General features: G+C 36.8%; 2 protein-coding genes across 2 annotated transcripts; both read left to right on the forward strand.

Moving 5' to 3' along the window:
* Positions 1-5,741: 5,741 nt before the first annotated feature.
* Positions 5,742-11,775, forward strand: LOC111803629 (protein FRIGIDA). The gene is made up of 3 exons (XM_023688128.1): positions 5,742-7,024; positions 10,513-10,688; positions 10,843-11,775. Exons 1-3 carry the CDS (start codon positions 5,947-5,949, stop codon positions 11,560-11,562), a joined length of 1,974 nt encoding a protein of 657 aa, XP_023543896.1. The 5' UTR covers positions 5,742-5,946; the 3' UTR covers positions 11,563-11,775.
* Positions 11,776-13,630: 1,855 nt separating this feature from the next.
* LOC111804330 lies at positions 13,631-14,686 on the forward strand. Its single transcript, XM_023689090.1, has 2 exons — positions 13,631-13,634; positions 13,750-14,686. Exon 2 carries the CDS (start codon positions 13,778-13,780, stop codon positions 14,684-14,686), a length of 909 nt encoding a protein of 302 aa, XP_023544858.1. The 5' UTR covers positions 13,631-13,634; positions 13,750-13,777.
* Positions 14,687-15,688: the final 1,002 nt, after the last annotated feature.

A 15,688-nucleotide genomic window follows, 5' to 3' on the forward strand; every position in this document is an offset into this window, starting at 1 on the left:
AGACTTCACAACCTCAACCTTTATGAAAAGACCCTCATGTAAGCACCTGAATCACTATCTGAAAAACCTTTGTTCCTTTCGATCTTTTTCGACGAATCTGTAAGGAACAGTCAAGTTTAAGAATCTTACACATATAATTGGTTAAAATACGAATCTTTTTCACTTTCTCTTATGGACCATTTTGCAGTCAAATTCCATAGGTGTTAACATAGGAACTTTTTTCCCCTTTGAGACAGGGTCGTTAACTCGATCTGAAAAGTTTGTGTCGATAAGACTTCACAACCTCAACCCTTATGAAAAGACCCTCATGGAGGCACCCGAATCACTATCTGAAAAACCTTTGTTTCTTTCGATCTTTTTCCATGAATCTGTAAAGAACGCTCAAGTTAAAGAATCTTACACATATAATTGGTTAAAATACGATTTTTTTTCACTTTCGCTTCCGGGCCATTTTGCAGTCAAATTCCAAAGGTGTTAACATAGGAACTTTTTTCCCCTTTGAGACAGGGTCGTAAACTCGATCGTAAAAGTTGTTTTCTCGTTTTAGTATCATACCATATCAACTATTGAATGAACTAAGCTTAAAATATGGAAGAAAAAAAAACATTCACTAGTGTCGAGAAGACTTCACAACCTCAACCCTTATGAAAAGACCCTCATGTAGGCACCCGAATCACTATCTGAAAAACCTTTGTTTCATTCGATCTTTTTCGACGAATCTGTAAGGAACGCTCAAGATTAAGAATCTCACACATATAATTTGTTAAAATACGAATTTTTTTCACTCTCGCTTCCGGGGTATTTTGCAGTCAAATTCCATAAGTGTTAACATAGGAACTTTTTTCCCCTTTGAGACATAGTCGTTAACTCGATCTGAAAAGTTATTTCTCGTTTTAGTATCATACAATAAACACTAAAGATTTGTCCTAAGCTTAAAATATGGAAGAAAAAAAACATTTACTCGTGTCGATAAGACTTCACAACCTCAACCCTTATGAAAAGACCCTCATGGAGGCACCCGAATCACTATCCGAAAAACCATTGTTTCAATCGATTTTTTTCGACGAATCTGTAAGGAACGCTCAAGATTAAGAATCTTACACATATAATTGGTGAAAATACGAATTTTTTTCAGTTTCGCTTCCGGGCCATTTTGGACCAAAATTCCATAGGTGTTAACATAGGAACTTTTTTCCCCTTTGAGACAGGGTCGTTAACTCGATCTGAAAAGTTGTTTTCTCGCTTTAGTATCATACCATATCCACTAAGGATTGTCCTAAGCTTAAAATATGGAAGAAAAAAAACATTTACTCGTGTCGATAAGACTTCACAACCTCAACCCTTATGAAAAGACCCTCATGGAGGCACCCGAATCACTATCCGAAAAACCATTGTTTCAATCGATTTTTTTCGACGAATCTGTAAGGAACGCTCAAGATTAAGAATCTTACACATATAATTGGTGAAAATACGAATTTTTTTCAGTTTCGCTTCCGGGCCATTTTGGACCAAAATTCCATAGGTGTTAACATAGGAACTTTTTTCCCCTTTGAGACAGGGTCGTTAACTCGATCTGAAAAGTTGTTTTCTCGCTTTAGTATCATACCATATCCACTAAGGATTGTCCTAAGCTTAAAATATGGAAGAAAAAAAACATTTACTCGTGTCGATAAGACTTCACAACCTCAACCCTTATGAAAAGACCCTCATGGAGGCACCCGAATCACTATCCGAAAAACCATTGTTTCAATCGATTTTTTTCGACGAATCTGTAAGGAACGCTCAAGATTAAGAATCTTACACATATAATTGGTGAAAATACGAATTTTTTTCAGTTTCGCTTCCGGGCCATTTTGGACCAAAATTCCATAGGTGTTAACATAGGAACTTTTTTCCCCTTTGAGACAGGGTCGTTAACTCGATCTGAAAAGTTGTTTTCTCGCTTTAGTATCATACCATATCCACTAAGGATTGTCCTAAGCTTAAAATATGGAAGAAAAAAAACATTTACTCGTGTCGATAAGACTTCACAACCTCAACCCTTATGAAAAGACCCTCATGGAGGCACCCGAATCACTATCCGAAAAACCATTGTTTCAATCGATTTTTTTCGACGAATCTGTAAGGAACGCTCAAGATTAAGAATCTTACACATATAATTGGTGAAAATACGAATTTTTTTCAGTTTCGCTTCCGGGCCATTTTGGACCAAAATTCCATAGGTGTTAACATAGGAACTTTTTTCCCCTTTGAGACAGGGTCGTTAACTCGATCTGAAAAGTTGTTTTCTCGTTTTAGTATCATACCATATCCACTAAATATTGTCCTAAGCTTAAAATATGGAAGAAAAAAAAACATTTACTCGTGTCGAGAAGACTTCACAACCTCATCCCGTATGAAAAGACCCTCATGTAGGCACCCGAATCACTATCTGAAAAACCTTTGCTTCGTTCGATCTTTTTCGACGAATCTGTAAGGAACCGTCAAGTTTACGAATCTTACACATATAATTGGTTAACATACGAATTTTTTTCACTTTCGCTTCCGGGCCATTTTGCAGTCACATTCCATAGGTGTTAACATAGGAACTTTTTTCCCCTTTGAGACATAGTCGTTAACTCGACTTGAAAAGTTGGTTCTCGTTTTAGTATCATACCATATCCACTAAATATTGTCCTAAGCTTAAAATATGGAAGAAAAAAATTATTTACTCGCGTCGATAAGACTTCACAACCTCAACCCTTATGAAAAGACCCTCATGTAGGCACCCGAATCACTATCTGAAAAACCTTTGTTTCTTCAATCTTTTTTGACGAATCTGTAAGGAACGCTCAAGTTTAAGAATCTTACACATATAATTGGTTAAAATACGAATTTTTTTCTCAAAGGGGAAAAACCCTAAACCCTAAACCCTAAATCCTAAACCCTAATCCCTAAACCCTAAACCCTAAAACCCTAAACCCTAAAACCCTAAAACCCTAAACCCTAAACCCTAAACCCTAAACTCACAATAACGGAACACTGTTACATATAGATATATGACCATCGACAATCTTTCCTTCCTGAATGAAAGAACGAAAGATTCTTAAGAGTTTACGAGGGGAAGGAGCAAAGCTGCTTTACCGAGTTCTCGAAGGGAGAGGAAAGAAAAGGGAAGAGACCGATAGGTAGAGTTGTTTAGTCTCATTCATCTTGAGTCTTTCCTTCCTTACTTTGCGGAACACTTTCTATATATCTGCAGTCTCAATCAAAGACAGTTCCATTCTATCCTAAACCCTAAGGAACATTCAAATTTGATGAAGTTGACACATATGTTTAGTAAAAAAAAATATAATAATAATAAAAATAATTCTTTCATTTTCGGACAATTTTTTAGTCATTTTTCATAGGTGTAGCATTGACACATTTTTTCCCTTTTGAGACGAGGGAAATTGACTCATCAAAAAAGTTGTTTTCTCGTTTTTGTATCATAAAATTTTCACTAAATATTGTACTAAGCATAAAATAATAAAGAAAAAATATGTACTCATGTCTATAAGATCTCACAACGTGAACCTTCTCGAGAAAACCCTAATGGAGACGCTTAAAGCATTATGTGAAAAAACTAAGTTTCTTTCAATATTTTTCAACGAAAGTATAAGGAACGTTCAAATTTGATTAATCTAACACATATGTTTAGTAAAATACAAACTTAAATGCTTTCATTTTCGGGCCATTTTCGATTCATTTTCCAGAGGTGTACCATTGACAATTTTTTTCCTCTTTGAGATGAGGGAAATTAACACGTTCCGAAAAGTTGTTTTCTCGTTTTAGTATCATACAATTTTCACTAAATAGTGTACTAAGCGTAAAATAGTGAAGAAAAAAAAACATGTACACATGTTTATAATACCTCACAACTTGAACCTTCTCCAGAAGACCCTAATGGAGACACTTAAGGCATTATGTGAAAAAACTAAGTTTTTTTTTTTTTTTCATATTTTTTAACAAAATGTATTAAACATTCAAATTTGATGAATTTGGCACATATTTTTAGTAAAAATACCAAACTTAAACGCTTTCATTTTCGGGCCATTTTCGAGCCATTTTTCTTAGGTGTACCATTGACACTTTTTTTGCTCTTTGAGACGATAGTCATTAACTCGTTCAGAAAAGTTGTTTTCTCGTTTTAGTATCATACCAAATCCACTAAAGCATTATGTGAAAAAACTAAGTTTTTTTAAAAAAAAAAAAAAAAAAAAATATTAACGAAACTGTAAGGAAAAATAAAATTTGATGAATTCGACACATGTTTAGTAAAAATACCAAACCTAAATACTTTCATTTTCGGGCCATTTTCGAGACATTTTCCATAGGTGATTGTCACTTTTTTCCCTCTTTGAGACGAGGGTCATTAACTCGTTTAGAAAAGTTGTTTTCTCATTTTAGTATCATACCAAAAAAGTTGTTTTCTCATTTTAGTATCATACCAAAGCCACTAAAGATTGTTCTAAGCGTAAAATAAGAAAGAAAACAAAAAACATGTACTCATGTCTATAAGATCTCACAACCTCAACCCTCTCGAGAAGAACCTAATAGAGACATTTTAATCATTATGTGAAAAACTAAGTTACTTTAAATATTTTTCAACTAAATTACAAGGAACATTCAAATTTGATGAATTTGACNTATTTTCATTATCGGGTCATTTTCGAGTCATTTTCTATAGGTATACCAATGACACTTTTTTCTCTTTTGAAACGAGGGACGCTAAGTCATTCAGAAAAATTGTTTTCTCATTTTAGTCTCTTACTAAATTCACTAGAGATTATACTAAGAGTAAAATAGGGAAGAAAAAACAATGTAGTATGTTGTATAAGACCTTACAATTCGAACCTTCTTAAGAATACCCTAATTGAGACACTTAAATCATTATGTGAACAAACTATGTTACTTTCAATATTTTTGAACGAAATGGTAAGAAATGTTCAAATTTGATAAATGTGACATATTTGTTCAAGACAAAAAACACAATTAAATAGTTTAAATTTTGGGCCATTTTCGAGTTATATTCCATAGATGTAACCATGAACCTTGGACCTTGAACCCCTAACCTCTAACTCTTAAATCCTAAAACCCCTAAACCCTATATCCGAAACCCAAAACCCGAAACTTGGAACCCAAAACCTCAAACCCCCAAACCCTAAGCCCCTAAACCCGAAAGCTTCTACCATCAACCCTTAACCCTCCACCCTCAACCCTCATCCTTAAAATCCTTAAAACTATGTCTCTCCATGAGTGATTTCCATGAGTGATTTTTGTTACCAAGGCATATAAAAAAAAGCATAAATAGGTATTGAACTTGACTTAGGGTTATGAGTGTAAAAGATTTGGATTTCAGCGCAATCAGGTGACATTCAACTTCAATTACCAAACTAGGAAGAGCGAACAACAATCATTGATAAGTCTAATCTAGCTAAGTACCTTGCAACCACATCGGTATCTCATATTTCACTCAGAATCATTCAACCGAGTAAAAATGGATGTTTCCAATTATATTATTTTATATTTTTATAATTTGACTTAAAAAAAAAAAAAAAATCTCTTATGCATTTTAATTTCAATTTCGAAGNTTTTTTTTTTTGGTTTTTTTTTTTTTTTTTTTTTTCTCTCTTTTTTTGAAATTTATTTATCTTAGTCGACAACTAGGCATGAGGAGACTTATAATTTAGCCCATATATAAATTTTATATTAAAGACAAAATTAAAATTTTAAAGAAACCCTAATCTGCTTCTTTCATCTTCTCCTATCTTTCCTTCATCCCAACCTTTCGCAGCTCTCTCTTTCCGCCCATTCCAGCCTGAACTCCAACCTTCCTCTCCAAATTCGATTTATGAATATGACGTTTTCACCATAACCTACAACCTTAAGAAAGAGATCCTCAAGCCCAAGAAATCAATCTCACTCATGGAAAGTGACGCCATGGCTCCCGCTGTTGATTCCCTCGTGGAAGCCGTGAAGGTGGAAGAACATTCGGAGGCATCGAAGTCTGATGCACAATTGGAGAAAGGGTCATGTCAATTACCAGAACTTGGATCAGAATCAGAGCCTCAGGAAACTCAATTTCCGTTTCTCAACTTTTCATATATTGATGAACTTGGCAGCTTATCGAGTGCGATTCATGCATTCCAGTGCCGATTGAGCGAATTGCAGGATCATCTAGGTTCCATTCACAACGCCATAGATGCACGTTCGAAACGACTTATCTCCTCATCCAACCGTTTGCTGGATAATCATCGACAACTGCTATCGGTCGGTGATGGAAAAATTGCCTTACCTTACAATTCTTCTTCTACCGTCGCAACCCTAAAAAGTGGACGAAATCCTGTTTCTTCGAGCACCCATCTGTTGCGTAGTCCTAGAAACAATCTCCCTGAAACTAGTAGCGATTTCGGTAAAAATGACGGAAAAGAAGCCATGGATAAGCAACCAGAATCCTCCTCTCTCTCCGAGCTTGAGCATCTCTGCGAAACGATGTGCAGCCGTGGCCTACGCAAGTACATAGTTTCTCATCTCTCGGACCTCGATAGCCTCCGGCATGAAATTCCGCTTGCTCTAAAATTTGCTCCCAACCCGGCTCAACTCGTGTTCGATTGCATTGGCCGCTTTTACCTTCAGGGCAGAAAGGCCTACAGCAAGGATTCTCCTATGGTTCATGCTAGACAATCCTCCGTCCTCATCTTAGAACTTTTTCTGATCTCTGGTTCAGCTGAGACTGAAAATGACAGAAGAATAAAAATTGAGCCCTCCTTGAAGGTGGAAGCTCACCGTGCTGCCATTGCCTGGAGAAAAAGAATTGTTAATGAAAGTGGTTCCTGTAAGGCTAGCGAAATAGATGCCAGGGGTTTGCTTCTTTTTCTTGCGTCTTTTGGAATTCCTACTGTTTTCACAAATAATGATTTAAGGGATCTCTTGCGATCGAGTAATTCAAAGGGAATATCGAATGCCCTTCGCCGTTCGCATGGTCTTTGTACACGTATTCCTGGTATGCAATTCCAACTCGTCTGACTTTTCGAAAGAATACATGCTTTTCCCTTGTCGTCTATCTCTTAATGGATTAGTTTCATTGCTTTATTGCCTTGCTTAAAAATTGGAATTAGCTTCCATTTTTTTTAACTGTTTTACTGCGTGGTTCTTGTTTATATCTGATTTAACTTTTGTTCATAATGCTGCTATTGTGTCTGATATGTTAGGTAGTATTAGACTAGTGTAAGGTATCTTTCTTACTTTCGATGTATTCTTTCAACAAAAGAGCCATAAGCTAATACAAGATACCCCAACCTTTCGGGAGGATTGGGACTCCTACAACAAGTTTTTTCTTACAAAATGACCAGCTACCAAACAAAACCACCACAAAACCAATATACACAGGAATACAAAAGCACACAATACAAAGCCAAAATAACATGACCAACATTCTGTGTTTCCTCCTCCGTGATTACATTTCTGCTCCTCCTAGCATGCATATGAACTAGAGGAGGTCTAACATTACCCCCTGGTTTCAGTGTCACCTAGTCCCCAAGGTGAAATGCATGAAATTGTTGTTCCATGACTTCATACAATTTCCATGTGGCGTCTTACGTTGGTAAATCCTTTCATTGCAATAGCACGGCAATATTGCCAGAGCTTGCATTCTCTTGATACCTGTAAACCTCTCGGGGTTCTGTAATCCATTTGAACTCATCATTCAAAAAAGGGTGTCTTTTCTAGACTGTGTGGGTTGTCCCTACTTCTTTCTTCAGTTTGGATATGTGAAAGACGTAGTGGATAGACGTTGTTGGTGAGAGCAAACCTATAGGCAACTAATCCAATTCAAGATATAATGCGATAAGGACCAAAAATACTTGGGTGTCAGCTTCTCGTTGTGTTGTGTGGTGACTGAGTGTCAATGACGGGGCCTCAATTTCAGATGCACCTTTGTGAATTTCATCTCAGTTCATGTACAATCTACTAATTTTTTCATGCAATTTTGGGCTGTATCAAGATGGTTCTGACGACTCATTGTGGGGCGACCATAAACAACGTGAAATGGTGTGGTGCCAATCGAAATATGATAGGTAGTGTAGTACCAAAATTTTGTCCACGACAATTGGTCAATCTACTTTTAGGGCTTTTCGTTGTAGATGCACCATAAATAAGTCTCTAGCACTTGTTAACCACTTCCATCTATTTGTCAAATTGAGGGTGGTAGGTCTTACTCCAATGGAGATGTGTCGTGAAAATGGAAGAGCTCAACCCAAAAAATGGCTGAGAAATATGTGATCAAGATTAGATATAACAGGGCATGGAAACTCATGAAGTTGAGCTATTTCTCTGATAAAGGCACTAGCCACCCTTTTGTCAGTAAATGTGTGGTCAGGGGACTAGCATACACTTGCTCAAGCGGTCAACCACCTCTGAAGTCATATTTCACCCTTCTGATTTTGGCTCTCCCTCAATAAAATTCATGCTTATGTCTTCCCTAATTGGTATGTTGCTTGTAGTGGTTGTAGCAGTCTTGCTAGATAAGTAGTCAAGATTTTGTTTCGTTGGCAAACTACGCTTTTTTCCACATATTCCTTAACGTTCCTCTTCATCCCAACCCAATACAATTTCCTGTCAATCTCTTCTATGTTCGTCAAAACTTGGAGTGACCTCCCAAGACAGAATCATGATACGCATGTAAAACAGCCCCAAGTAATCTTCCACATTGATCTATCGTTGTATTACTTCTGTTATAGTTACCAAACAAAGTTGTTTTTATCTCTGGACTTGGTTAGCTGGAGGTTCCTTTGGAAAGATAACAATGTCAAAGGTGGTTTCCATCGTCTTAAGTGGGAAAAGGAAGAAGTTTGACCTTGAAGAAGGTGGCCTTTGAATTTTTGGCCTCAAGCTTTAAAAATCAAGCAATTTTAGTTAGGTTGATATGCTGTGAGGAAATGGATAAATAATGGAGAAAGATCGTTGTTGCTAAACTTGGTGCTGTTGAGAGAGGATTAAAGTGATGGAAAATATTGTGCAAGCAATAATCAAAATCTTAACCTTTGCTAAACAAAAAGAAAAATTGGATAGAGTGGAATCCAATAGTTAAATAAAATTCTAATTAAAGTAGAACAAAAATGGTGATTGAATCTTTAAGTTCACCCATATATAGGTACAAGAATCAACCTAATTAATGCTACTGACTTACAAGTTAAAACCACATTAGAAGTAGAAACGCACAAAACTTAAAAAGAGAACTTTAAAGGCAAAAAACTGAAATGTTAGATCTAACTTTAAATAGGAAACTTGAAACATTAAACTTCAAAAATTAAATGTAAAAATGAAAGAACTCATAATTCAACAGTTGGCCACCAACATTGACTAAAAGTGTGTCCAAAAACCTTGTATTAATTTGTCCGTAGAAGCGTGGAAGCGCATCTTTCCCCTAAATGAGCTCATCTACAGCAGATCACTCATGTTGGCAATGAATCCAGCACCTATTTTTAGAGAGATCTATGGATCAGTATTGAAACTTCAGAATTTTCTTACCCTCTTTATTTGCCTTTTCTAGCAAAAACGTGTCCACCATTCGGGAGATAGGGTCAGTGGAAGGAAAACTCACCCAAAAAGGTCATTTTCTTTTCTTAGGGAGTATTGTTCCTGCTTGTAAACCCATGACATAGTTTGAAGAAGAACACCACGGTTTCCCATATTGCAAAGTTGGTGCTCACTGTGCAAGGAAGAAACAGAACCACAAAGTCATCTATTTATTTCGTGTCCATTTGCTCTATTTATTTGTGTCCATTTGTTCTATTTATTTCGTAGCCGTGACAAACATCAGAAGAACACTGTGGATGCCCATCTCACCAAATTGGTGCTTACTATGCAAGGAAGAAGTCAAAACACAGAGTCATCTATTTATTTTGTGCCCATTTCCTCATCTTTTGGGATTGGATGCTCCCATGCTCAGCTGTTTTACTGCCTTATCAAAGGAGCCGCCACATGCACACAGCATGCTATCTTTTGCCCTTGAAGCACATCCTTTGATGAGAGAGGAAAACCCTTGAGCCCATCCGTCATCAGGACATTGTTATGGTTCACTTGGAACAAAAAAAAGCAATCAAATGTTCAATGAAGAGAAGAAAACTTTTGATAGTTTGAATCGTTGTCTTTTTTGCCCTCTATTAGTTTGAATCGTTATTTCATGGTTTCTCTTTTCAGCTGGAGGTTTTCCTTGTAAACCTCCCATGGATTAGGCATCGACTTTTTTCCCCATGAACATTTTGGAAGTCCATCCCTTCAGTTTTTGTTTCTTATCAAAAATTAAATTAGAATTTTTTTAAAAAAAAAAAAAAAAAAGTTAACTTTCAATAGTAACACTTGACGATTTCAATTTCCTTAATAGCTGTAAGTTGCTTGTTCAGCCTTGGAGTCTAATTGGCATATGTTTGTTTGCCACTGGGTTTAGATCAAATCCCATTCTCATTTGGCTGCTTGACTATTATATAACAGACATTATAAAGGGGATGGTGAAGAAGAGTATGAATGTTGAAGCTGTTGATATTATTTATGCTTTTGGTTTGGAGGATGTATTTCCACCACAGGAAATTCTGTTGTCATTTCTCCAAGAGTGTGATGAAACGTGGAAAAAAAGAATAAATGAAGTACGAGGTTCAACCATGCAGCTGGTATGGTCTCAATCTATGGGCATTAGTTTAGTCTTTATTTAATTATAGTTCCTTCATTCATTCTTTTATTTTAGTTCTGTTCCAACACCATTTAGCTTGTTCCTTTCCTTATAGAAATTACTTACCTATTGAGTTACTTACATGTTTTTGTCAGAGACGAGTGAGTGAAGAGAAATTGGGTTCTCTGAAATGTGTTCTCAAATGTTTGGAAGATCACAAGTTGGATCCTGTGAAGTCTCTTCCCGGATGGGAAATTCACGAAATGATAAAAAACTTGGAGAATGATATTGTGGAACTTGGGAAACGAATGGAAGATAATGCGAGTATGAAGAGAAAAACAGATGAAGCTTCCACACAGAAGTATCCGAGTCAGGAAACAAAGCGAAGTAAAGGAGGATTTCCTGTTACATCTTATCCACCAGTCAATGGCTTGTTGGAACAAAATGCAGCAGCTACATTATTTGATGGTGCAGGTGTGGATCAGTTCGGTAATTACCAAATGTCTTCGTCTTTGCATGGATCGAGTTTGGTTGAAACTGCAGTTTTACCCGCCGATATGGATATTAGTATCTCCAATGCTGGAATGGATAGCAGCAACGAAATGGGGCAAACTCGGGAGTTAGCTTTCAAAGATATGTCAGTAGAGCAAAGCTTTATTCAACAAGCTATGCCGACGACACTTACGACAACCCCTACGCCACCGCCACCCGTTGTGTCTCATTCAGCCGTAGAGGGGGGGTTCGTTGATCTGTATCATTTTGGTGATGCGGTTGTGTTAGAAAATGATGCACCCAAGAGCAGCAGTACTGAAACGAGCACTTTGCCTCACGTTCGACTGTCCAGTCATCCCCGTCCACCCTACTTCTACAATTGACCCTTAATATCCCTCTGTCTCATAATATAACAGAAACTGCTGCTTCAACTTATGGATAGGATTGTTGAAACACATTTTCTTGTATCAGCAGCAGAGAAGGGATGGATGTTTGTCTTTTAGATTTACTATGTATTCGCTGATACAAAGTTCGTTACTCAACTTATGCATGTAAACTTTGCATTTTAGTGATATAACACATCTTATTTTCTTAAATTGAGATAGAACTTCAACAACAATCCAAAAGTCAAATGTTTTTAATTGTTAGTATTATACTTCTCAAATTTTAGAGGTAAAAAAAGGTTGGTTTAAAAGTCAAATGTTTTTAACTGTTTGGTGCGAGTAGAACATTGGAGTGGAACTTATGTATTAGGTAGAACATTGGAGTGGAACTTATGTATTAGGTGGGACAGGATTAGAATTAGTGGATGAATCTAGATAAAGAATAGAAGGTGGAGGAGATGTCGAAATAAGAGGAAAATGGATGTTTGAGTAGGATGAATCATGGAATGGGAAAATAGGAGTTGAAGAAGCTAATGTCAAAGTTTGTGAAGATGTTGAAAAAGGAAAATCATCTTCACAAAATTTAACGACTGATAAAGAATTTGTGAGATTGTATGTCATACAACTTGTAACCTTTGTGACCATTAGGATATCCAACGAAAACACAAGAAATTGTCCGAGAGAAATTGTCCGAGGTTCAAATTTTTGCTTAGGATGTACTACAGTTGCATAATATTTACCGCAAAAAACTTTAAGATGATGAAATGTAGGTGGTCTTTTGTAGAGTGTTTCAAAGGGTGTCATGTTAGACAAAAATGGTGATGGTGTTCTATTTATAAGATAAACTAAAGTTAAAATGCACTCTCCCAAACATTAAGTGGAACCTGTGACTGAAAGAGAAGAGACCTAGCTACATTTAGGATATGACGACGCTTACGTTCTATTGTTGTGGAGTATAGACACAAGTGCGCTGAAATTCAATGCCACAAGAAGTAAAAAATGGTTGCAAAGATAGGAACTTAGTCCCATTGTTTGATCGTACTATGTTGATAGTAATGTGAAATTGTGTTTGAACGAATTTAACAAATTTCATTAATAAATGACGTACTCCTGATTTATGTTGCATAAGAAAAGTCCAAGTACACAAGTAAAATCATCAACAATGGTCAGAAAAAATACAAACCAGAATGGGAAGGAATTTTATGAGATCCCCAATATCACAATGTAACAAACCAAAGACAAAATGTATTGTTATTGAGTTTCTTGAAAATGACAACCTAGTTTGTTTTGCTAACGGGAAAATACTATAGCTATGAGAAAAAGTAGCATTATTAGGATTTAGTTGATCAGCTATAAATTTAAAACGATAAAATGAAGGATGACTCAGGCATAAATGCCACAAATCATATGACTGAGATACTTGATGAGTTTAAAATTTTATTGCAGATGAAGAAATATGATATAGACCTCCGAATTGTTTACCCGAGCCAATCATCTTTCCCGTAGCCAAGTTCTACATAACAAAAGAATCAGGATAAAAGGTGACACAACATTTCAAGTCATTGGTAAGTTTTGCTAATGGACATCAGGTTTAAATTGAATGAAGACACACATAAAAATTGTTTAATTTAAGGTCAGAATTGAAGGAAACATTACTAGTATGTGACACATGTATTGTCTCTCCTCTAGGGAAATTTGTTGTAGAAATGTTTGCAACCTTTGGTTCAGTCATAACATAAGCTTTGGATATTATATGATTCGTACCTCCACTATCGAGAATTCATGAATTAAAAGTAGGAGAGTTAATGGATAATGCATATTGTTGAGGTAGCAAATTGATCATTATGAACATGAGGTAGTTAGTGTTGAGGTAGCAAATTTCGGTTAGTTAGTTTCTGGTTATTAGTTGAGTTTGTTAGTTAGTTTTCTTGTTATTTTAGTTTTCATGTATTTTTTCTATAAAAGGCATTGGAGTCTATCAATAATAATGGATCATCTTTGGTACATTTGCCTCTCTGAAATTTACAGCTAACATTACCATTTGGTATCAGAGCAGGTTAGGATCCAAGAGAGTGATCCAAGAAAGTGAGCAGAGCGGGTTAGGATCCAAGAGAGTGATCCAAGAAAGTGAGCAGAGCGGGTTAGGATCCAAGAGAGTGATCCAAGAAAGTGAACAGAGTGGGTTAGGATCCAAGAGAGTGATCCAAGAAAGAAAATGAGCAACGACAAAACACTCACCAAGATTCCACAGTTTGATGGTCACTATGACCATTGGAGTGAACTGATGGAAAACCTCTTGCGTGCCAAGGGTTTGTGGAGTCTAGTGGAAGAGGGTTACACCGAACCGGCAGAGGGAATCGAAGTGACTGCAGCGCAGAAAAGGAATCTTGATGAGTTCAAGATGAAGGATCATCAAGTGAAGCACTACCTGTTCCAAGCAATTGATCGGGTTGTGTTTGAACAGATCTTGAATCGTAAAATATCCAAGAACATTTGGGATTCGATGAAAAAAAAGTTTGGAGGCAATGAAAGAGTGAAGCGGTCTCTTCTCCAAACTTTAAGAAGAGATTTTGAGGTTCTTGAAATGAAGAACGAAGAGAACATTGATGATTATTTTGGAAGAGTAATGGTTGTCTCCAACAAGATGAGAAGCAACGGAGAAGACATGTCAGATTCGAAGATTGTTGAGAAAATACTTCGAACTCTGACGGACAAATTCACATATGTGGTGGTAGCCATTGAGGAGTCAAAAGACACAAGAAAGATGACGATTGACGAACTGCAAAGCTCTCTGTCTGTACATGAAAAGAAACTCAAGAAGATCAATCATGAAGAAGATGATCAAGCTCTCAATATCAGAGGCAGAGGCAGAGGATCATACAGAGGTCGAGGCAGGGGCAAAGGACGCTCATTCAACAAAGCAACACTCGAGTGTTACAACTGCCACCAACTTGGACATTTCCAATATGAATATCCAATTAGGTACAATGGAGCACATTTTGCAGAGATCAAAGAAAAGGATGAAGTTATTCTCACGACATATGTGGAGCTTCAAGGCACTAAAAGAGGAGATGTGTGGTTCGTGGATTCTGGGTGTTCAAGCTTGGGAACAATCACAAACTAATGGTTGGTGGGAAAGGAGAAGTGAAAATAATACTTAAGGGAATAAGCTATGTGATCAACGATGTGTATTATATTCCGGAACTGAAGAACAACCTGCTTAGTGTTGGACAACTTCAAGAAAGGGGTTTAGACGTGCTATTCAAATGAGGAGATTGGAACACATGCAGCATTTTTCATCCCTCAAGAGGAAAAATAGCAGAATCTGTTATGAGTACTAATAGGATGTTTATCCTGCTGGGTGAATCAAATAACAAAGCAAAGGAGGAGAGATCTCTGCAGGTTGATATCTCAGACAAGACAGAGTTGTGGCACCATCGATATGGACATCTCGGCTATAAGAGACTTCACACATTATGCAGTAAAGAGATGGTTGTGGGTTTACCTGAAATTGAAGATGTGAAAACTATCTGTGAGGCGTGTGTCAAAGGGAAACACCACCGTGTTCCATTTCCGAAGCAGAGCAAGTGGAGAACCACTAAAAGATTGCAGTTTATCCACTCTGATCTCTGTGGTCCGATCAATCCACCATCAAACAGTCGGAATCTTGATGAGGAACTCAGAAAAGAATCTCTCAAGGTTGATGCTACACACGATTTTGAAACGTTCGGTGCCGTGGAAGATGTTAATCAAGAAGTTGCGATTGATAGAGTAGAGGAGAAAGATTTTGCAAGAAGTGTAGTGAGTTTTGATGGAAATCAAGATTGTATGAAGGAAGAACTTGTTGAAGAAGTTCGATCAATCGAGAAGTTGCTAGATAAAGAAATCGATTCTCGGAGAATCTTGGAAAAGAAAAAGAAATTAGTGTCGGAAGAGGATGAAATTCATGTAGAGAAGGGAAAGAATCCCTCTAGCTGAGGAGGGATCGTGAGTCAGAAGATTGCTGATCAACAAAATGATTCTAAACACATGAATTTCCTCGGACGAAGTCATTTATCTCTCGGAAATTCATTGAAGATTGAAGTAATAGTTGAACCGGTTCATGTTTCCAAGATTGCTGATCAAC

This window comes from Cucurbita pepo, chromosome LG10 (genome assembly GCF_002806865.2).
Source record: "Cucurbita pepo subsp. pepo cultivar mu-cu-16 chromosome LG10, ASM280686v2, whole genome shotgun sequence".
NCBI lineage: Eukaryota > Viridiplantae > Streptophyta > Magnoliopsida > Cucurbitales > Cucurbitaceae > Cucurbita > Cucurbita pepo.

What these genes read in the sequence shown, in the direction of transcription:
- LOC111804330 (XM_023689090.1), top strand. Translation starts at nt 13,778, where the DNA reads ATGAGCAACGACAAAACACTCACCAAGATTCCACAGTTTGATGGTCAC.
- LOC111803629 (XM_023688128.1), top strand. Translation starts at nt 5,947, where the DNA reads ATGGAAAGTGACGCCATGGCTCCCGCTGTTGATTCCCTCGTGGAAGCC. An exon ending in TCTTTGTACACGTATTCCTG is followed by an intron (nt 7,025 to 10,512) that starts GTATGCAATTCC and finishes ATTATATAACAG; the next exon opens with ACATTATAAAGGGGATGGTG. An exon ending in GAGGTTCAACCATGCAGCTG is followed by an intron (nt 10,689 to 10,842) that starts GTATGGTCTCAA and finishes TGTTTTTGTCAG; the next exon opens with AGACGAGTGAGTGAAGAGAA.